This window comes from Cherax quadricarinatus, chromosome 37 (assembly GCF_038502225.1).
Source record: "Cherax quadricarinatus isolate ZL_2023a chromosome 37, ASM3850222v1, whole genome shotgun sequence".
In the NCBI taxonomy this organism is placed as follows: Eukaryota; Metazoa; Arthropoda; class Malacostraca; order Decapoda; family Parastacidae; genus Cherax; species Cherax quadricarinatus.
Window position 1 is genome coordinate 6,178,817 of NC_091328.1, and position 24,303 is coordinate 6,203,119.

Below are 24,303 nucleotides of genomic sequence, written 5' to 3' on the forward strand. Positions count from 1 at the left end.
CTGAAGTTGAACATTATTTTGATAATTCCATTCTTGAAAGATGATAAAAAGAATAAACACATTGAGCAATTAGCTATCTAGCTAATGTTATATTATCTCAGATTAATATTTGTACAATTTATTTTTGGTGTGGGGCTTATGGTATGCATTTTTTCTTAAAAGACAAAGTTGAACATTGTCAGTCATTGCTACCATTGTCTGCATCTTCATTTCTGTTGGAAACCATTGGAAGGGATGTCAATAGGTTTAGTATGAAATATTTATAGTTCAGGACAGTAAAAAAACATATTTTTTTGTTCTGAAATATCACTGAATTTACTGGCTATCATTTGCATTTTGTTGTACACCAACCATAAAAAATTCTAGGGGATATAGTTAGGGTTTTCTCTCTTCCCTGTAGACAAATGGTTATATATACTTTTTTTTTTTTTTACCTTTTGGGTTAAGCCCTTTCCATTATTATAATAATAGTTTATCAAGATTCACAACTGTGTTCATCTTATTTTACAATAGTATATTCAGATAATCCACATTATTTCCTGTTTACACAAAATGCTCAAAATATGTTGTATATAATTTTGAACATTAAAAGTTGCCCTAAGATATAAATATTTTTATTTCAAAGTAAAATAAAATGCATTTGTCTGCTGACTGCTTGCTTTTGGTTATTTGCTCTAAATCAGTTGACATGTTTGCTTCCTGGGAAAAAATATACAAAAACTTTTTCTTTTTATTTCTCTGTCTCTCTCTCTCCCTCCCTTCCCCTCCTTTATCTTTTTTTTGTCACCCTCTCCCTTTCCTGCCCCCTCTCCCCCTCAGTGCAAAGCTGCTATTTATAGGAAAATTAAATCTCAAGATTGGTGGGAAGAGTCTGCAAATACATAGGGGACCAAAAATAGAGGGCTAAGATGCTGAGGGTGGTACTGGAGTACATGATGCACCAACATGTCAAGGACACAACCAGAGAGAAAGGAGAGGATGAATCAGCAAGGCTAGGCCCTGTATTCACCCTGATCACTTGCCACAAAGGGGATATTGAATTTGAAAGGTTCCTTGGTGCTAATGACCACATGGTCCTGAGTTCTGAATACTTTGTGGAAGTAAACTTTTGAGAGAGAAGTCAAACTTCCAAAGAGGAAAATACACAGGCATGAGGTAATTCCTGAACTTGGTGTAGTGGGAAAGTGAACTAGAAGGGAAGACAGTGAATGAGATTGAGTATAGCTGAAAGTGTTGGGAGGTAGAGGAGAAATACCAAGGAGCAGAAAGAAGCAATGGAAAGAGCAGAGTGAACCCATGGTTTTCCCAGAGGTGAAGAGAAGCTAAAGGTAAATGTGGTGGAGCATGGACAAAATATAGAAGGCAAAGAACTTAGGAAAACAAGGTGGTGAAAAGAAGAGCCAGAAACAATTATGCATAGGTAAGAAGAGAGGCTCAACAATTCCAGATCTGAATTTTAAGTTGATGAATCCGGTCATTGAGAATGTTGATTCACACACCCACAATGATCAAAATAAAGACAATAATTTTGAATTTGGCAGATCCTTATCAGTCAGAATTTATCTCCACATCTATGTGACTGAAGAATGATGCCAAATTTTTAAAAGGGAGAAAACACAATGTCAAGTTACGATCATCACAAGCTGTCAGGGGAAAAATTTTATATTTTATCAGCAGCACTGTATAGCCCTTGTGGCTTAGCGCTTCTTTTTGATTATAATATATTTTATCAGAGCCAACATACAACAAACTCAAATTGCCACACTGAGAGCCAGTTTGCCACTTGTGGCGATTGGTAACTGAGTTACCCAGTTGTTTTGGGTATATATACATTGAAAGTAAGTGCATGTGGTCATCTTTTAAAAGGACAGCGAAATAACATGTTGACAAAGCTATTTTTATAAGAGTAAGAATTAAAAATAGATGAAGCCAATTTAAAGTGACAGTCCCCTCAAGGAAGGTTCCTTGATGCCAGTGAGGGGCTCTTGATCTAGGGAATTGGATCTGTGCTCCAGTTCCCTGAACTAAGCCTGAACGCCTACATCTCCCCACAGACGCTGTATAATCCTATGGGTTTAGAGCTTCCCCTTGATTATAATAGTGGGACAAAAAAGTTGACAGACATTTTTTAAGGGGGCCGAGGACACGTAGATGAAGCCATTTTAAGGGATAAAATTACAAGTGGATGAAGCTATTTGAAAGGGATAAGATCAGTGGATGAAGCCATTTTTAACCCTTTGAGGGTTTTCGTCGTACTAGTACGTCTTACGCGTAGGGGTTTTTGACATACTAGTACTCATAAATTCTAGCGACCTCAAATCTAGTGGGAGAAAGCTCGTAGGCCTTCATATGAAAGAATGGGTCTATGTGGTCAGTGTGCACAGTCTAAAAAAAATCCTGCAGCACACAGTGCATAATGAGAAAAAAAAAACTTTTTCCATTTTTTTTTAATAAATCAGCGACTTTGCAGTGTATTTTCGTATGGTATTTATTGTTGTATTCTAGTTTTCTTGGTCTCATTTTATAGAATGGAAGACATACTACAGAAATTGAGATGATTTTGACTGGTTTTACAAAGAAAGGTGCCTTGAAATTGAGCTCAAAGTAGCAGAAATGTTCGATTTTTACCAAACTTCAAAAGTAAACAAATCGTGCCAAGCGTGCAATACACGTCAACTGGTGAGTCTAATATTCTTTCACAAGTGCACCAATAATATTTATACCATTTTTTACACTAATGCAGTAGTCTGCATAACAGTAAATCTTATATTTTTTGTGAGAATAAAAATTCAAAGTGGAAAGCAAAAGAATATAAGAGGGGCCTTGAGATGTGACTAATGACTAGAGGAAATGTCATTTTAGTGCCAGGAATGTCTTTCTTGTTTATTCTGGACCCTATTCCGAAATTGGCATCTTTTGAAATTTGTGTGAAATTGGCAAAATTGCTAAATTCTGACCACTGTACTGGATAGTTGAATTTATAAATGGGTGGTTTCTTGCACCCATTCGATAGAAAAAATGGAGTTCTAGCGAAATATTCATGTTTTTTGTCGACTAGTACAGTGAAATTGGCCGAAAATGGGGCTCAAAGTGGGCAAAATCGCCGATCCGTAAACATCGCTGAGACCGCTAACTTTGCGAGAGCATAATTCCGTAAGTTTTCTATCAAATTTCAAACTTTTGGTGTCGTTATGATCGGGAAAAGATTCTCTATCTTTTCATAAGAGAAAATAATTTTTTTTTTTTTAAATTTGGCCGACCCTGAGAACGAGTTTCGGAGAGGGCCTGTCGACCCTCAAAGGGTTAAAGGGATTCGGGATAAGTAGACGAAGCCACTTTTACAGGGACTGAGGAAAGTAGACAAAGTCATTTTGTAAGGGACGATAAGTGGGCAAAGCCACTTTTTAAAGAGACTGAGGATAAATAGACGCAGCCATTTTTAAGAGACAGTAACAAGTTGAGTATGTTGAGCCCTTTATTGGATGATAATATATGTAACAAGTTGACATTTTTAAAGGGACATGAGAATTTCAAGTAGACGAAGCCATTTTTAAGGGGACCGAGTAGAACAAATAGACGAAGCCATTTTTTAACAGAAAACAACAAGTGGACGAAGCCATTTGTTAAGGGAATGAGGATAACAATTAGACGAAGCCATTTTTAAAGGGACCGCGGGGTAATGTTTTGGTGGTGCACGTGACCCGCGCGTGCCCCCCAGCTCCCCGTTCGTCCTCATGCCAGTGTCATGGCTTCATTTGCTACTCACCAACATCGCATCATTATTTTGGTTCTCTTCAAACGCCAATGCTCTTATATATCCCTGATCTGGGCATTAAAGGATAAATCAAGCCGCGATCAATTTTATTATACTTTAAATTATCCATATCACAATGAAAATAATAATTTGATAACACTCAAGCGAACACCTGATATGTTTTGATACGGTGTGACGTCACTGAGCAGCTGACGGAGGAAAACAGATCGTATGGCGAGGTACATCATCTAGCTCAGTCGCAATATATAGTTTCTTGAGTTTTCGCCGGTACATCGCCATGAATACTCGCTGATGTAAGTTTTCATGCATCCGCCAGCATATGTACAATGCCTTCATGGTGGTATATCCCTTTGGTGTGGACTTCACCGCATGAAATAGATGTATTAAGGTGACAATTTGGCTTGACAACAAAGAGCTGAGAGGAAGTTTGTGGTGACGCAGACGGTGCTCGCTGTTATTATACTTGTTTCACTCTCTTATATTGCTTTCTCCCTCTCCATCGCAATATATTATGTAATTTACAGATCTGATTCTCCCTGGTTTATTTGGCGTTATTATACTTTTTTTCTCTTAATATTGCATTATCATTCCCACGTACTGTGTAATTTACAAGTCTGATTCTCCTAGTTTCTGGTTTTATTAAGTTGAAGTAAGAAAATGCTGATAGTTAAGTAGTGTTGGTAAAGTAATATAGATAAGCAACGTTGGGAATGTAATGACTTGCAAAATTGCAATGTAATGAAAGTTATTGAACTACCAGGAAATAGTGTTGTAAATAATAATAAGTATTATATATTATTAAAAAAAACTGTTGGAGTGATACAGTGCCTGGGAAATGGGAGATAATTAAGTTTGATCCAAGGAATGGGAAAATAACTCTAGTTCTTGGATGGCTAGCCAAGGGGGAGAGGAAAATAGATGATGCATGTTTGGTTTGTTTTATGATAACTTCGTGAAGTGACATTTCCTAATTTCATTTAAATTCGTAACTTTACGAGATTAGTTTAACACTTTAAAGGGGTGGTACCTTTATGTTAGTGAAGGGCTTTTGATCCAAGGAATTGGACCTACCTGTTCTTTCCTTGGATTAAACCTGGACGAAGCATCAGTATGACAAAACTGCTGTCCCTGGCTCTTACCAAGCCACTGAAAAATCAATGGTCTAGAAATGTATACCACTACAGGCTCTATAAGCTTGTTTTGTCAGTCCCATGAAAGTGATGACAATATCAACTACCTTGTGTGTTGTCAACTACCTCTTTCCTCAGGTGCAGCATGACACATACAGGTTCAGTGCTTCTGAGCATAATACTAATTGACTAATTTATCAAGTTGCCAATAGATTAAGAATGAAATGCATGCTCTCTTGCCTCATACAAGAGAAACTTGGGGAACAAATCATTAAATTACAACAAATGAGAATGCTCAGGGAAGACATGATTATGATGCAGAAGATACAAGGAGGTTTTGACAAGGCAAAGAAGTACAGAATGTTTGAAATTTGAAGAACAGGGGCTATGGTTTTAGGTGCAAGTTGAAAACATGAGCCATAGGAATGTTAGGTAGAAATATTTTTTTTAGACTTAGTGTGATAAGAAATATGAGTGAACTGGAGTTTGTAGAGTCAAATGTCATATACAGCTTTAGGAGCAGAGTTCATCAAAGAAAGTGGATTTATTTTCCCATTCCATTTATAAGACCTACTTAACTTCCATTCCCTATGTGCTGTATGACCTCTGTTGGTTTAGTACTTCTCCTGTGATTATACAGTAATTATGATAACTGAGAGGATGTAAGAGACCAGAAACTAATAATGCTGGAGTGGAGATTTAAGCCCCACAAACACATTCTATAAGTGCACCTGGAATATTAAAAGAATGAGCTGAAATACTGTGCAGGCCACTCCTGCAGAATTTAAAAAAAATATTAATGATGGGTGAAATGTTAGATGAATAGAGCATAGCAAATCAGAAACCGTACCAGTATTTATAAAATGTGACAGGGAGGAAGCCATAAACTACAGGTCAGTGCCCTTAAATTTAACTCATATTGAAAGACTTATTAACATGTAGAATGCACTAAATTCCTTACAGAAAACCAACATGGATTCAGAAGTTGAGTGTCATACCTCACAAAAAGATTTAAAGTTGACAGAGGTCAAACATGAAAGAGGAATAGTTAGAATACATTTTCATAAATTATAAGAAAGCTTTTGAAAAGGTTCCATGTAGAAGACTCCTCTGGAAACTGGAGAAGCAAGCCAAAGTAGTAGGCACAGTATAAGTGATTAAGAGAATAATTAAACAATAGAAAGCAAAAATTGCTGCAAGACATAAATTACTGTTAGGATAGGAGAGTAATGAGTGGCATCTATATTATGATCTTTCTCACACTTATGAGATTAGTTTTCTATATTACTGTATTTTATCATATTTTTTTTATCACATTATTGTGTCTGTGGTATACACTTTCCTTAAGGAATATAGTCATTGGTAGTCAGGTATCAGAAAACTGAATAAACTGGATAAATACCAGTTTGGTTAATATTTATTGCCTGCGAGTTATTTATAAGTAGCATAATTACTAATATATAATTATATACTATTCAAGATTAATTTCATTTTTTTTTCCAGTAAAATTCTGACTAGCTGCATTACTTGGAAAAGAATGTTATAGCATTGCAGTGCAGAGTAAGATCTGGATTGACAAGGCTAAGCACACTTTCCTTAGTGAGAGAATTAAAGATGGGGGGAGCGGTGAGTGCCGGTGTGGACAATGATGACCTAGTTGACAACCTCAAAGCTGCCAGTTACATAACTACACCATTGCTCGAACGAATTTTCAGAGCTGTAGATCGTGGAAATTATTTCACTGCAGAAAATCGTGAACAAGCTTACAGAGATAATGCATGGAAAAAGGGAAATTTGCATTTATCAGCTCCCTGCATTTATGCAAAGGTAGGTTATTTTTTGGCATGAGATAGTTTTGTAACCTTCCAAAGGATTTTTTTTACATTTGAGGTGTATAAACTTTATTATGGATTACATTTAAAGTAATAATATATGTACATTACTTGAATTATTAAAAATGATATCAATATGAAGTTTGTCATAAACTATTGTATCATGTACTCACTTGGCAAAGTTACCTCTTAACCCTAGTTTTAGGTCACCATATTTAAATGTCTGAGTAAATGAGAAAAATTAACATTTTAGAAACCTGGAGTTTACCTGGAGAGGATTTCAGGGGTCAACTTCCCCGCGGCTTGGTCTGAGACCAGGTCTCGTGGTGGATCAGGGTCTGATCAACCAGGCTGTTACTGCTGGCTGCAATACTTAAAGAAACAAAACTTCATTGCTTTTCCATTTACTACAATTGTGGATCGGAAATCCTTTCTTTCAAGAACTTAGTTTTAACCATTTCCTTATACTGTACTACCATTTATACTATACTTTTATACTAGTTATACAATGGTGAAAACTAATGAGTAACAGTAAGCAGATGCCCAAAATTTTTCCAGATATATTTGGAATTAAGTTGTTGGATAAAAAAGAAAAAAATTGTGATGTCATTTCTCCTGACATAATGAAATGTTAAATACTGTACTATTTATACAAGTTGTTGACTATGGAGTAATGTATAAATTGGTTATTTTTACATAGTGCTGAAAAGTTATTTACATTATGGTAATTTTAAAAAATAAGTAATTAAGGAGAGTGAGAATATTCATACATAATACTAATGTATAGTATGTACATACAGAAGACCCCTTTACTTCTGAACCTCCTATCCTGTATGTGTCCACAGTATTGTTGCTACAGTAGCTTACATTACATGACTGAGTATGCAGCTGTGGGATGATGACTCTTGCTCTTGTTATTATTTGTCATTGACAAGGCATATCAAAGGTAATTTACTGGGTAAACTTACCCTCCTTCATACAATGGGTTTCTGTGGGAAAATAGGTTCCAGATGCTGAACATTTGATATACAAGTTCCAGACCACAACTCGTTTGTTAGTTAAGACCCCTCCTGTATATATCTTATATATTTATCAGTTTCTCTTAGCCTTATGCTGAATATCTTTGCAATACAACATTGGTGTTTGGGATGTATGAGCTGTATTAGTTTTATTCTGGGATATGAAAAAATGTAAATTTTGTATTTAAAAATGGTCATTCTATAACTAACCATTGACCTAATTAAATTATGCAGTTAAGATCCAGTAGCCTAAAAAACTGATAAACAGGATTTTTTCAGAGAACTTGGCTTCCAACTTCTGTTCAATTGACATAAACTAGGATGACTTCCTTAAGAATAATGTGGTATAGACCTTAATTAATTTTCAGTTTATAAATATTTTATCAAAGAATCCTGTACAGTGGTACCTCGGGATACGAACTTAATTCGTTCCAGAAGGCTGTTCAAGTGCCGATACTGAATGAATTTGTTTCCATAAGGAATAATGTAAATTAGATTAATCCATTTCAGACCCCCAAAAATACATTTACAAAAGCACTTGCATAAATACACTTACATAATTGTTCGAGTTTGAGCTGTTCGTATCCCGAGGTACCACTGTATTGCACTTTTTTTTTTTTTACCTCATTGGCCATTTTCCCAAGGTGGTATCAGATACAGGTGTTTTATGGGCTTACATAAATACTATACATTGAAATCCTGTATTCAGAATTGTTTTCAGTGTGTAAACTCAAAGGAATACTTGCAGGCTCAATACTGTATGGTTGAGAGAAGGAAAACTTGGCTGTTAGAACATGTTTATCTGTCTTACAATTAGTAAATGGAGGATCAAACCTCCAGTAATCCTCGTGCTGAATGACCCACGCAAGTTCGGTATTTCATGTTCTGTAGATATAATATTGTAATAATTCTGTAGCTGAAGACTGGCAAACGTCTTAAAATTACTGAAAAGACATTAAAGATTTATGTACTACAATATAAATAATATTTTTGGTGTACAGATTTTTTGAGTAGAGCATTATCATTATGTGTATGATTTAATTTTGCTGTTACCACAGAATTTTAGATACTGTGCTAATAGTTTCTGGGCTGTCTATTAGGTGATGGAAGGCCTTCAATTAGCACCTGGACACTCGTTCCTCAATCTGGGCTCTGGCACAGGGTACCTCTCCACTATGGCAGGCCTTATTATAGGTAAGTTTATATATAAAGTGCTCTGAGGAAAGACAAAAGTTTATCTTATTGTACTTGCATAGATTACCTTTTGTTTGTAAACAGCTTAAAGTGCTTGGTTAAAATCTTCCTCAGTTTTGACTTCCATTTCACTAATGGTTGACAACCCAGTAAGGGTTAGTAGATTTTTATAACAGTTAATCATATTGAAAACCAGTAAGGGTTAGTAGATTTTATAATGGTTCATCATAATATTTTAACTTTGAAATAAGTGAAAAGTCATCAGTAGTTTGTGCTTGAAAATTAATTTATTAAAAAATGAGGTTAGTCATGATAACTAATTTAGTATATACCAAAGAGAAAGTGGTAACAATGTATTGAATGAAAGTACCTCACCGTGTACAGTAAATACTTGCTCATCATATGCGAGATGGAAAATATAACGCCAGGTTCCAAAATTTGCAGTTACCAATTGTGGCCTTTACTATTCTTAGACAGTGATTAAGCATTCAGTAGATATGTGTCACAGGTGACTGGGTGACTAGTGCAAAACAGACTATATTTGAGAAGCCTTATAGATTTGAACAGCTTTAATCTTATCGAGGTGCAGACATATCGATTGCTACCGTTAGTCCATTATCATATCTGTCACCAGAAGTTGGCACAAAATCCTGTACACTTCTGAATTCATTCCAAGTGTGTGAATTTCCAAATACGTACATATACTGTACAGGCACACCTCGTGCTTAGGGTTGGTTTAAAGATTTCAGTATGTTATGGGGGCTGTGTACATTGTACAGATATATACCACTCTAAAATTATTTGCTGTTGCAAAAAATGCGATATCTATAAATTATAGACATCTCCAGAGAACACTAGAAGGTCTGCCCCTATAGCATTCAGCCTGTTTCTGGGTTTTTGTAACAAGTACAGTGGACCCCCGGTTAACGATATTTTTTCACTCCAGAAGTATGTTCAGGTGCCAGTACTGACCGAATTTGTTCCCATAAGGAATATTGTGAAGTAGATTAGTCCATTTCAGACCCCCAAACATACACGTACAAACGCACTTACATAAATACACTTACATAATTGGTCGCATTCGGAGGTAATCGTTATGCGGGGGTCCACTGTAGTCAGTATACTGGTCCAATTATCCATTAGAATTACAATAGGTTTTAATAATGCTTCAGGATTGCAACTGATAGGATACTAATTAAAGAAATAAAATTTGATAAGTTTATTAATAGTTAAAGTAGTCTAGGTGGACAAAATCAAAGTAAAAGCTATTCATATAATTAAGGATATAAGCTCCTACACATCTCTTGTAAAGCAAAGAGAAATTGTACAGTGGTATAGTGCTGAAGGCACATTTCATCTCTTTATGGCTCTTAAGTCTGGTACTTTATCATCAACTATAAAAATAATGTTAGTATCTACAAGCGTGTGAGAATGTGTGTATGTGCTCAAAGTTGTTCGTTATGTCTCAGTAAGACTCGACTTGACTTAAACAGTGACTGACTAAACATCCTCAAATAATCTAACTTCTTGACTAACAATGCAATAATAACAGCTTGCTTGAACAATAAGATGACCATTTGCCAACAGCAATAAAGTCACAAGCAGCAGCAGCATGAAGTCAGAAACAAGTAGACAAAATAACGACCCTAACTGGGGACCTTCAGCAGATCCTTCATAAGAGGCATAAAACTCTCTTAATACTGAATCTAGGTTCAGCATAACCAAATCCCCAACTACGACAGTGCGCAGATACCAGACAAAATAAGTCAGAAGCTAAAGCTTAGGACTTGGGTTGACTCAGAGTGTCAGTATGACACACAGCCTCAGTAAAACGTTGAAATTCACCAAGTTTGAACTATGCTCTGTGAACAGAGTTACACAGAGTTACGAGAGGTATGTTTCGACTCGCCACCGAAATCATACTCTACCAAAACAGTCTAAATAACGAACAAACAACAAGGGAGAGAGAGATGTTGTTCGAACCAGGACCAGCAGAGGAGAGAGTGTACAAGAAAGGCCAGTCCCCAAGCTCAGGTGCGATCACATGATTCTCTCGTGTGCTGCCTAGCTACTCCAGGACTAAGCCGGCAGGTAAACAAGCAAGGTGGTAGTTAACAAGGTAGTTTGCCAATGTGGGCAGCCACTCAACACTCTTGAACAGTGAGCACAGAAAGTGTAAATGTTACATCCTACCTAATGACATAAGCTTAGTCAAATAATAATATAAAGCAAGATATTGTATGTACAGTGGACCCCCGCATAGCGAACGCCTTGCATAGCGAACATTCCGCATAGCGAACGCTTTGATCGCTAAAATTTTGCCCCGCATAGTAGACAAAAACCCGCTCAGCGAACTTCGTCCGAGACGCGTCCAATGTGCGGCCTCAGCCAGCCTCACATGTGCCGCCTGTCCCATTGTTTACCAGCTAGCCTCCGCGGTAACATTCAAGCATACACTCGGAATATTTCGTATTATTACAGTGTTTTCGGTTCTGTTTGTTGAAAATAAGTGACCATGGGCCCCAAGAAAGCTTCTAGTGCCAACCCTGTGGTAAAAAGGGTGAGAATTAGTATGGAAATTAAGAAAGATTTTGAAGGGTTTGGGGCTAACCCTGAGAAGCCTATGCCAGTTGTGGAATCCATTGTGCCTACTTCAAAAATTAAGGAAATGTGTGCACAGTGGGTTGAACTGCAAACCTTTATGGATGAAAATCACCCTGACACAGCTGTTGCAAGGCGTGCTGGTGACTATTTCAATGACAATGTTATGGCCCATTTTAGACAAATCGTAAAGGAACGGGAGGTACAGAGCTCTATGGACAGAAAGAAGTCCAGTGACTCTGAAGCTGGTCCTAGTGGCATTAAAAGAAGAAGGGAAGTAACCCCGGAAAAGGACTTGCCTCCTCAAGTGTTAATGGAAGGGGATTCCCCTTCTAAACACTAACACTCTCTCTCCCCTCCTCCCATCCCATCAATCATCACCAGATCTTCAATAAAAGTAAGTGTCATGTAATTGTGCATGCTTTTTTCAGTTTGTGTGTACTAAAATTAACATTTTTTTGTGGTAAAAAAATTTTTTTTTCATACTTTTGGGTGTCTTGCACGGATTAATTTTATTTCCATTATTTCTTATGGGGAAAATTAATTCGCATAGCGAACATTTCGCATAACGACCAGCCCTCTTGCACGGATTAAGTTCGCTATGCGGGGGTCCACTGTATTTTCAATTAGCTAATATTGAAAATATCAGCAATATAAAATTGTATGAAAAGGTAATATACATCAAAATTACAATACAGTGGAACCCAGGATATTGGTCAATGCGGATATCGGCCAAATCGGATTTGGACCACTTTTTTGGCCGAAATTCTGTCCTGGATTTCGGCCGGCAACTCGGAAATCGGCCGTATTGGACGCGTCCGCCTGCCGCATTCGTGAGTCAGTCTGGCTGTGTCTCTGGGTGAGTGAGCAACATTCCACTCATTCATCCAAACATTTCATTATAATCTATTGTTTTTTGTGGTTGTTTATTGAGTGCAACTGTTCAATAAGCCACCATGGGCCCAAATAAAAACGTTACATAGTAGTACATATATAAAAACATGCAATGTTTATATGCAATGTATGTTTAATAATAATCACTCTTGGGCACATTAAATGTCTTATTTTAGGTTAATATAGGCATTTTCATTAATCCATCTATGATATTTTCTTCAAAATTATATAAGAAACACATTACATAGCATATGAACATGCAATGTTTATATGCTATTGAGTGGTGAGTCTGGTGGAGTAAACATTATGTTTTCTCTTATTCAGCGTTAGAGAAAACTGTGAATCTGGCGTCTGGCCCAGTCACCGCCCTTCATATGCGTTTGTTTACAATTCTCGGCATGAATTATTCATTACTTCTCCCTTTGTTTATGATGGCATCTAAAAGTAGTTGTTAGAAACTATTAAACTCAGTGAGCATGGTAATAATATGGCTGTGTAGTGTAGCTCAGGGGGCTATATATGTGTACCTACATCTACTGTTGCCTACACTGACTTCCTACAAATAAATACTACTCACCCTACATGAAGACTACAAATATTTTAAGGTAAGTAATGAATGTACTGTGGCAGTAAATGATGAAGAAGGGAAGTAACCCTAGAGAGGGTTTTGATACCTGAAGTCCTTATGAAGGGGGATTCCCAACTCCCTCTCCCCTCTTCAATAAAGGTATGTAATGTTCATTTATCATTCAAATTTCTGCTTTATATTTATTTCTCATTGTTTTCTGTATATAAAACTAAAGTTAATCTTTAAAAAATTTATTTTTTGTTAATATTTTTGGGTGTCTGGAACAGATTAATTGTATTTACATTAATTCTTATGGGAAATATTACTTTGATTTTTGGCCTTTTTGGATTTATGCCGACCTTCTGGAATGGATTATGGCCGATAACTGGGGTTCCACTGTACAGTGGACCCCCGCTTAACGATCACCTCCAAATGCGACCAATTATGTAAGTGTATTTATGTAAGTGCGTTTGTACGTGTATGTTTGGGGGTCTGAAATGGACTAATCTACTTCACAATATTCCTTATGGGAAAAAATTCAGTCTGTACTGGCACCTGAACATACTTCTGGAATGAAAAAAGTTCGTTAACCGGGGGTCCACTGTATATACATTGGGCCCCATTCAGGGGGCACAACATTTGCAGATTTCCTAAATTAAGCTTAAAGTTATCTTATGCTTACTGTACATAAAAATATTGGTGAAACTACTGTACCATAAATGTACAGTAGTTTCAGCAAAATTGGCACATAAGCACTCCAAATTTTTAAGTAGGATACAGCAGTGTTGAAAATTTGAAGCTAATCACATGCTTTCTCCAAGTTATCTCATGAAAACGAAACCCGGGAAGGGTCTGTATAAAATTGACCAGAGAACACCGACGTGTGCCGGTAATTGTGTGAAAATTTCCCTACTTACAGTATGACAGTGTTGAAAACTTGAAATCCAATAAAATGAGGTAGTATTTTAAAGTTATAAATGAAAAAATTAGGGGATAAAGAATATAAATTTGGGCAGCCTCTCAGTGGTGTATGACCCTTGTGGGTTTAGTGTTTAAATTGATTATAATAATAATAATAATTGAGCAGCCTCTCATGGTAATTTTTGATATACTTAACTGTTTTAGGGTTTATAACTCATATGGGTGTGAAGCATGGGTTGTAAATGCTGCAGCAAGAATGCTGGAGGCAGTGGAGATGTTAGGTCTTGGGGCAATGTGTGGTGTAAATATTATGCAGAGAATTTATAGTGTGGAAATTAGGAGGTGTGGGGTTGCTAAAAGTATTACTCAGAGGGCTGAATTGGGATTGTTAGGTGGTTTGATCATTTAGAGAGGATGGAGCAAAATAGGATACTTGGAGAGTGTATAAATCTGTAGTAGAGGGAAGGGGGATGGGGTTGCCTAGGAAAGGATGGAAAGAGCAAAAGAGGTTTTGTGTGCAAGGGGCTTGGACATGTAGCAGGCATGTGTGAGCAAGTCAGATAGGAGTGCATGGAGATGAATGGTTTTTGGGACTTGATGAGCTGTTGGAGTGAGAGCAGAGTAATATTTTGTGAAGGGGTTCAGGGACACTGGTTAGCTGGGCTCGAGTCCTGGAGGTGGGAAGTACAATACCTGCACTTTCAAGGAGGGGTTTGGGATATTAGCTGTTTGGAGTGACATTTAAACTGTCATATCTGAGTACCTCTTCAAGACATTGATTGTGTGAATGATGATAGTGTTATTCTTTTTTTGGGTCATCCTGCCTCGGTGGGGCAGGTATATACACTTGTGCTACTCTCCACAGGATAGATATGAGGTGCACAATCATCAACCACATTAAAATAAATTGTTGCATTAATCTAACCTGGAAGTAAGGTTTGTAATTTATAACACTGAAATTTTCTCTTAATATAGGTCCGTATGGCATCAATCATGGAGTGGAGCTTCATGCAGATGTGGTAAAATATGGACTTGAGAGGTTAGAAGAATTTAAGAGGGTTTCATCAGCCATTGATGCTTTTACTTTTTGTGATCCTTTATTTGTACAAGGTGAGTATGATGCAAAATTTAAATGAAAACTTAGTGTAGGGGGTGTAGTGATCCTATACCTATTATCTCTATAAGGAATGCCCTGCCCATTTTTCTATGGAATAATATTTTTATTTCTACAAGTACATGTACAAGGTATACGGGCCTAGCTGACATCAGTGACATACTACTGTACTGAAAGCCGCTTGTTATGCAGAGCATTTCAGACAAATTAGGTCAATTTTGCCCCAGGATGCAACCCACACCAATCGACTAACACCCAGGTACCCATTTTAACTGATGGGTGAACATGGACAACTGGTGTAAGGAAACACGCCTAGTGTTTCCACCCTTTGGCGGAATCGAACTCAGGATCCTCACCATGTGAAGTGAGAGCTTTTGCCACCAGGCCACTGGCCACTGTGGAGCACACTAAATGTTTCAAACACAGTCTTTCCCCCCAGCCTTACTTAAGTTATTTTATGTTTTGGGTGCATATGCAGAATTTTAATGATGGTGTTTGTGGCACACATTATGGATGCAAAAAGTACTTTATATAAATTTAATCTTGGATTTCCCAGTAAGTCAAACACTGACTTATTACACTTGTACTGTATGTTTATCTGAACCTCGCTACATCCAAATAGGTATAGTACGGCAACATGAAGCCTCTCCACACATTTTTAGATCAACATGCAACAATATCTGCAATATAAAGCATCAAAAGTTTTAATTTTGAGAAATTAAAAATTAAAAAAAAAAAAAAAAAAACACTTGTGCGGCTTATTTGGAGGTGCCAAGAATACAGTCCAATTTTTTGTATGTTCTTTACTCCAGATATTGCATTTTTATGGATAGGGACATGTCTGAGTTCAAGAACGTATCCCACACCAAGGTTGGTGGTCTACAGTATTTTGTATACAATATTAGTACACGTATTTTTTTTTTTTTCATTTAGGGAGAAGTGCCAAATTGTATGGGTCATATAATGCCTGGGAAATAGGAGTCGGTCAAGGTTGATCAAAGAAAAGGGAGGATAACTACAGTTCCTTAGAGCAAAAGCACTCACTGGCTTTAGGGCACCTCCCTGGAGGGAAATATTAGATTTGACATTGATGCAGTTCAAACTTAGGTGACCTTGGCTCATTTTAAGATGTTAGGAAATATTTGTTGAAGGGTATTACTGTAAGAATTTATAGCTTTACTCCCACTGGGATATTAGTTATATTTTGTCTGATTTGTTTTTTTGTCATCTGTTACACAGTTCATCTACTTACAGGTAACTGCTTATGTTTGCCCCCGGATATGCGTCTTTATGATCGTGTATACTGTGGAGCTTCATGCCCTGAGACCCATGAACAGTATATGAAGGCCCTTGTAAAGGTTAGTTTTTATTTTGTATGGACATAGGCACACTTACCCATACAATACTATACATACATATATCTGAAGCTCTGTTATTCAAATTTCCATTCCTAGGAAGATGGTCTCGTGCAGAATCTTCTCCAGCTACATTGGATTACTAGAATTTTGAACATTTATTAGAAATATGCTGGAGACTTCTTTATGCTGGTTGAGCATTTATGTAATCCAAGCAGTTGCTGTATGTTTGACCTGAAAAACTGTAAAAGGCTGAGAATTATCTCAGCAAGCATGTAAGTATAATTGGGAAGACAGAAGGATAAGATCATGAAAGCTTACTGTGGCATTAGATAATTTTTTTATAATACATTGGCCAACTCCCACTCAGGCAGGATAACCAAAAAAAGAAACAATTTCACCAACATTTACACTATCAGTATCTTGCCAGAGGTGTGCAGGTATGACAGTTTAGATATCACTCTAAACAGCAAGTACAGGTACCATCCGACTTATGACCGAGTTCGGTTCCGACCAACCGGTCATAAGTCGAAATGGGTGTAAGTCGAACCTTACTACAGAATATCAACATCACATTTTTGTAATGACTATTTTATTGTTTTATTTTTGTATTTCATTTTTTACATTACTTTTTATGCTGTTAGTACTATGCTTTATACTGTAAGGTTTAGGATAAACACTGTGTGCAACACAAACAGTTGTTTATTTCCCAGAAATTTGGCATACAAAACAGGTCATAAGTTGAATGGTCGTATGTCAAGCAGGTCATAAGTCGGATGGTAGGTGTATCTCAAATTCTTCCTTTAGAGTGCAGGCACTGTAAAGTGGAACCTTGGTACTCGATCTTAATTCATTCCAGAAGGCTTTTTGAGTGCCGATCCTTTCGAGTACTGAACATATTCCTCCCAACCAATTTTCTTTTTGGTTGCCTGTTATCACTAATGTTCGTGGGCCCCATGGTGACATTTATACAAATAATAAAAAAAAAAAATACGAAGAAACACGAAATAGTTTACAGCGAAGTTCTGGCAGGTTGTGTTTGTTTGGTCGAGTGCTGAGCTTTGTTCGAGTAGGGAGCTGTTTGAGTACCGAGGTTGCACTGTACTTCCCACCTTCAGGGCTCAAGTCTGGCTAACTGGACTAGACAAAATGTACTGTATTATAATTATTAATGCAGAAGTGCTAAATCCAGGATCATGGAGCCCGTGGGAAATAGAAGGTAAGCAGGTTTCAGCAAAGGGATTGATTGCTCCATTTCCCTGGATCAAGAGCTGTTCAGCAATGAGGCATCTCCCATAAAGGGTTAATAAAATGTAGGCCATAATAGTGTTTCTAAAGAAATAGATAATTTGGAAACAATCACATTCTTTCCCTGTTGTAATTTACTGTTTCCATATTATTATTATAATCAAGGGGAAGTGCTAAACCTGTAGGATTTTATAGCGCTTGGGGGGGGGATGTGGAAGGCATTCAGGCTTAATTCGGGGAACTAGAGCACAGATCCAATTCCCTAAATCAAGAGCCCCTCACCAACATCAAGGAACCTTCCCTGAGGGGTACTGTTTCCATAGCTAACAAGGCTAACCATCACATACAAAATATGGTTTAGTGAGCTCATAAGATAGTGTGCATAATTTACTTGCTCAGAGGGTTATCTTCCCAGTTAGCTAAATAAATGTAGTTGCACAGTACATGTATAGTATTATAAACATTTAAAATGATTGCATTTCTGGATGTAGCAACTAGAACAAGTTAGAAGGATTTTAATTGTCTTGAGCCTTATAAATGGTAATTTCATTAAACTAGTAATACATATGTGATTTACTTAACAGCCTGGAGGTGTGTTGGTGATGCCAATCAATGATCAGCTTGTGAAGATGACTCGTAGTGGACCAAACACATGGGAAAATTTGTTCTTACTTCCGGTCTCCTTCTCATCTCTTGTTATGCCAGATCCTAACCATCCTCCAGCTACAGTTACTCTCCGTAAGTTAACTTTATTGAGTAATAGTAAGTTACCTTTTAGGTGTTTGATACATAATATTGAATAATCAGAACTCGTCTAACATTATAATTTACTTCTGACAGTACAGTGGTATATACTGTACTGCAAGTACAGTACAGTATATGGATAAAATCTGAAGATTATTTAAATAACTATTATTAACAGAATACTTGTATTATTGGATGTATACTTTTAATGTGACTAAAATATGTAATAAATTAATAATAGTTACAAAATTAAAATTCATGTTAGCAGTCAGAATGGTTCTTAACCATTTTTTACTTATGATTAAATAAATGAGGGAGGTAGTCAATGCTCAAAGCAAGACTAGGATATGTGCATAAGGATAAAGTAATTGCTTTCAGGTCTAAGTTGAATAGTAGTAACATCAGAAACCCTATTTTACAATTTTCACTGCATACCGAGGTGTAATAGTATGCAGCATAAGAAGAAGACTTTGTAATAATTGTTGGAAAAATAATTGTGTGAGTGTAAGTGCTTTGAGATACTCTTCTGATTCAAAAAATTATTGTAAAAGAAATTAAATTGGCATCTGACCATTGGGTCTAGTTGAGAAGACCAGTTTAATGAAAGGTGTAACTTAGGTTTGGATTTGAATCATTACATTTATAAGGGTGGCAGTTAAACTGATAGGAGTCATAGTGCCTGGGGATTAGCAGGCAATTAGGTTTGTTTCAAGAAGGGGAGGTCAAGTTCACATCCTTGGATTAGGAACCCCTTGCCAGTCTCAAGGAACCTCCTCTGAGGAGTGCAGATTTGAAGAAAATTACTTACTCAACCAATATTTGAACATATACATTGTAACTCTTGTTGAGCCATATGTATTTATATAGTTTTTGTTTCAATTTGTGATAAACTATTCCATATTAATCAATCTCTTAAATATCTTTTACAGTGTGCTGAAGAAAGACAACCCTTTTGGGTTGTCTTCTGCCCTGTATATTTGTTCCTTCTTTATTTACTTATTTGTCCCCCCCCCCTGTGTGTTCTTGCTCTTACCCTCTGTGGGCACCAGCTCCCTTGCAGTGCTCCTCTTTCTTAGTATTTGACTGGCCTCTCCTACTCTTACTGTCTCCCCACTACTACTACCTTCCACCTCCACTACTACCACCTCCTGCCTATATATACCCATCCTGCTCTTCTCATTAGTGTGACTTTGTAAATGGTCCACGTCAGACAGAAACGTTGTCGTTAGCTACTCTCTTCTACGTGCGGATTATTTGTGCATTAACTCTCTCACCTACATAAATGCCTTGTTTAGATATGAGCAAGCCAAATGCTACTCCAATATTTAAATGTTTTATATGTGGAGATTTCAGCATTTAGTATAGTCAGTTACTATTTTTTTTGTCTTTCTTCACCCTAGCTGTTGTGGAGTTACCAGATCTTCAGGATATGTGTCGTCAAGAGCTTCGCTCTCTCCTCCGTGCAAACATTGAACATGAGCATCCTGATTTGGTCACAGCTGCAAATAGACCAATGCACAAACGCTCAAGACCACGTGATCGTAGACAGATTAGGCGGGTAGTTGTTCCCTATGTTCCTGTCCCCTTTTATGAGTCTGATGATGACCCTCGGATGATTTCAGATGATGAAAATGATAACCTCATTGATGCTCAGCATCACACTAATCAGTTCTCTACCTTTATTGAACTGGCTAGAAACCTTGCTGGCCAAAGGAGGTTGGAGAGAGAGAGGGAAGAAAATGAGGCCAGACAAAACCGTGAAGAAAGGGGTCCAGACACTGAACTTGAAGATGGAGAGGAAGAAAAAAAGGATGATGCACATACAAGCAGTAATGATTCTGAAATAGTTGAGAGTTGTGATGCTGCAACAGAACTAGGGAAATCAGCAAAACAAGTAATATCTGTTAAAGAAAAAGTGAGCAAAGATGTGGAAGAAGTTGTTCCAGAAAACCCTCAAAATGGCGAAGAACCAATACCATCAGTTGCTACCATGCCACATTCTGACCCAATACCAATGACTTCTACACCTGTTATGCCAGTGAAGTCTAATAAGAAACGAGAAAAGTTTGATAGTGGAGTAGGGGATGAAATTGAAAATGGAAAAGGACCTAGCTCAGAATCTGATCAAGGAGATGATGGTGACATTGACATGGATATAGATTCTACAGATTCAGATTACTCTGATAACTCTGCTCCAAGAACGAAAGTCACCCGGCTACTGGATGCTGATGACCCATCTTGCCCTTGTGGAGGAAACTGCAGTGAGAGTTTTAAGACAAGAAGAGGAGATGACCCAGAAGATAATGAAGAAGGCGACAGCTGTAAGAGAGTATCTGCTGCTGAGACTTATTCTACTTACATGCGGGAAAAAATTGGTTTGCTACCTCTTCCCCATGCCCTGAAATTGTACCTGAATTATAATAGGGAATTATAAGTTAGGGCTTTGTAAGCAGTTCCTTTGTGAATTGTGATAAATCTAATCAGTTCTTTTAAGAATTTTATTTAGAACTTTTCATACAGTACAGCATTTTTTTGTACATATATGTGATAATTATAATTGATAAGTATGTTTAATTTAATGCAGGTCAGGGAAACTGATAATGTTTAAATTTGGTATACTGCAGTGGCATGCACGTGCAAATTTGCCATATTTAGATGCAATTACAAATGCACACTACATTAGGTATAGTTTCATCAAAGATCCAAGATAGATAACTTATTTCCAAAGGAATATAAACAAATTTCCAGGTTAAGAAAAGGAGTAGCAAACTCCTTCAGTGGTTGTTACCTCAGTGAAGGAATGTCTTCGTTTATTACTATGTTAATTTGGCTGGCTCAAGTATCATAGCCCACCGTCCATCAGCATTTTTCTTTATTCCAAAAGCTATTAGTGCATCTATTTGAAGCTTGGCGTGAGCACATTAGGATAATACATTATCTCGTGAGCAACATTTTACGTGCTAATGAATTGAGTAAAGGATATAATGGATAACTATGAATGAAAAATGTAGGTAATATCTATAGGGCTTGTGTGTGTTAACTAAATGTTCTTCCAAAAAAAAAAAATGTGTAGCTAAAATATACACTGAATTACTTGTAATTTCTCATTTAATTTTTTGTAGTTGAGTTGCCTTATCATCCACTGCAAGATTATTGATTAATATAGAATTTTATATAAAGTAATAAAATTTTCTTTTGAGCACGTGTGTACTCTAGGGCAAAGATTTTTTTTTATATTTACATACAGTACATAACTACAAAGCCAGTGGAGTTTGTAGCCACCTAGTTTTTTCTTTATTAGAATTTTAATAATAGCATGTTTATAGAGATATGGCATTGTCTCAAATGTATATTGTGTTATTTATTGTTTGTATGACATGTTCAACCACTGTATTGATGGTTTTATAATGCAGGTATATATACAGTACAGAAGGAAGTGCTGAACCCATAGGGGATATATATTATATACATAAAATTAATGGAATATTAAAATTCTTCACAAATTAAGTAAGGTTTAGGAATACAGCATGTCTCTAGCATGTAAATCTACAGTACTTTACTTTGTGATAGCCAGGACAGTATTGGGATTATAAAGAATTAAAGATTTACTTGTATATGATGTATAACTACTTTGTATAGTCTTCAACCATTTGGTATTACAATTGAATAAATTTTACTAAACCACAAAGACTTTGTATGTACTTGCCTTTAGGTCTTTGAGGAAATTGCATCCTGTACCCCTAAGCTGATAGTCTCTGATCAAGCATCTTTTTGATTATCTGATCAAGCATGTTACACCTTTATCATGCCTTATCTTGCAGTGCTGCATGATCCTTGAGAGTTTAACACTATGATTATAATAATCATCCTAGGCAGTAGGTTGGTAGACAGCAACTACCCAGGGAGGTACTACTGTCCTGCCAAGCGAGTGAAACACAAACCTGTAATAATAATAATTATTTCCTCCTATCTCCATGGGGAAGTGGAAAGGCATTCTTCCCTTGTAAGCTACGAGTGTCATAAGGGGCTTGTAACCTCTTCTGTATAAATTACTAAATTTAAAGTCTTTGTGGGTCACCCTGCTTTAATGGGACATGGTCGATATATTTAAAAGTCCCCACATGCTATAGCCAGTCTCTGGTCTTCTTGCTCCTTCCTCACTCTGACTCTGCAGTTACTGAGGTTAAATTCAAGCAACCATTTACGTGACCACTTGCAATTTGTCCAGATCCTTTTGAAGCCTTTCTTTTTCTTCCATTTTTATTCTCAATCAATTTCATGTCATCAGCAAACAGATACATCTGAATCAATCCCATCTGGAATGTTATTTGCATAAACCCAAAACAATACTAGTTCTAACTGATCTATGCTGAGCCCCACTAGTTACTCTTCCCCTTTCTGGCATCACTTACCTCACTTACCTACCCTTAAGATACTCTTTCATATACCAGAGTATGTTTACCTGGAGAGAGTTCCGGGGGTCAACGCCCCCGCGGCCCGGTCTGTGACCAGGCCTCCTGGTGGATCAGAGCCTGATCAACCAGGCTGTTGCTGCTGGCTGCACGCAAACCAACGTACGAGCCACAGCCCGGCTGGTCAGGAACCGACTTTAGGTGCTTGTCCAGTGCCAGCTTGAAGACTGCCAGGGGTCTGTTGGTAATCCCCCTTATGTATGCTGGGAGGCAGTTGAAAAGTCTCGGGCCCCTGACACTTATTGTATGGTCTCTTAACGTGCTAGTGACACCCCTGCTTTTCATTGGGGGGATGTTGCATCGTCTGCCAAGTCTTTTGCTTTCGTAGCGAGTGATTTTCGTGTGCAAGTTCGGTATTAGTCCCTCTAGGATTTTCCAGGTGTATATAATCATGTATCTCTCCCACCTGCATTCCAGGGAATACAGGTTTAGGAACCTCAAGTGCTCCCAGTAATTGAGGTGTTTTATCTCCGTTATGCGCGCTATGAAGGTTCTCTGTACATTTTCTAGGTCAGCAATTTCACCTGCCTTGAAAGGTGCTGTTAGTGTGCAGCAATATTCCAGCCTAGATAGAACAAGTGACCTGAAGAGTGTCATCATGGGCTTGGCCTCCCTAGTTTTGAAGGTTCTCATTATCCATCCTGTCATTTTTCTAGCAGATGCAATTGATACAATGTTATGGTCCTCGAAGGCGAGATCCTCCGACATGATCACTCCCAGGTCTTTGACGTTGGTGTTTCGCTCTATTTTGTGGCCAGTTATTGTGCCTTGTTATTCCAACCTGAATCTGAAGGTTTTAGCCCAGCCTCTTGTGGGTAATATCACATGCCTTGTAGTCTTAAGAAAATGCAATTCAACCCTGTGTCGTACATTTATTACTATGTCATATTACTCCAAGTTAGTAAGACAGATTTGCCATCCCTAAACCAATGCTGGATGTTTATGAAATCACCTCTTCATGTGTACCACCACTTGTCCCTAAAAAAGTTTCTCTGTTACCTTGTAAGGCATGCACATCAGAAATTGGTCTGCAGTTTAATGCCTCCTGTCTGTCTCTTAAATATAGGGACTAAATTTGCTGTCTTTCAGATCTCTGGTAACTGTCACATATCCACTGACAATGTATGCAATCATTACAATAAAAAATGAAGCACTAAACCTACATGGGTTGTTATTATGCTATGAATATGCTACATTATTATTATTATAATCAAAAAGAAGCGCTAAGCCACAAGGGCTATACAGCGCTGCAGGGTAGGGAAGGAAGCGAGGTATTGGATGGCAGAAGGGAGGAGGGATGATCAGTAGGTTACAGAAAAAGCAGGGCAGGGGATAGTACGGGGGTAGAGGGTAGCATGAGATTGAAGTAGAAAGGGCTGAAGGTATCAGAATTTGTGAAGTCAGTTGTTGTCAAAAAGTCAATAAGAGAGTCCGGA

At 37.4% G+C, this 24,303-nt stretch overlaps 1 protein-coding gene across 2 annotated transcripts; it reads left to right on the plus strand.

The window, feature by feature from the left end:
• The first annotated feature begins 3,927 nt into the window (after positions 1–3,927).
• Positions 3,928–22,083, plus strand: LOC128701744 (protein-L-isoaspartate O-methyltransferase domain-containing protein 1). Of its 2 annotated transcripts, none has more exons than XM_053795649.1 (7): positions 3,928–4,068; positions 6,409–6,732; positions 8,857–8,950; positions 14,910–15,044; positions 16,303–16,406; positions 18,236–18,389; positions 19,796–22,083. In XM_053795649.1, the coding sequence occupies exons 2-7, from the start codon at positions 6,520–6,522 to the stop codon at positions 20,827–20,829; spliced, it is 1,734 nt and encodes a 577-aa protein (XP_053651624.1). In that variant the 5' UTR covers positions 3,928–4,068; positions 6,409–6,519; the 3' UTR covers positions 20,830–22,083. The 2 variants fall into 2 exon arrangements, with proteins under 2 accessions (XP_053651624.1, XP_053651634.1); XM_053795659.1 differs by lacking the exon at positions 3,928–4,068 and adding an exon at positions 7,583–7,683 and having other exon boundaries at positions 6,593–6,732.
• The last annotated feature ends 2,220 nt before the right edge of the window (positions 22,084–24,303 follow it).

What these genes read in the sequence shown, in the direction of transcription:
- LOC128701744 (XM_053795649.1), top strand. Translation starts at nt 6,520, where the DNA reads ATGGGGGGAGCGGTGAGTGCCGGTGTGGACAATGATGACCTAGTTGAC. An exon ending in TATGGCAGGCCTTATTATAG is followed by an intron (nt 8,951 to 14,909) that starts GTAAGTTTATAT and finishes CTCTTAATATAG; the next exon opens with GTCCGTATGGCATCAATCAT. An exon ending in TCCAGCTACAGTTACTCTCC is followed by an intron (nt 18,390 to 19,795) that starts GTAAGTTAACTT and finishes TCTTCACCCTAG; the next exon opens with CTGTTGTGGAGTTACCAGAT.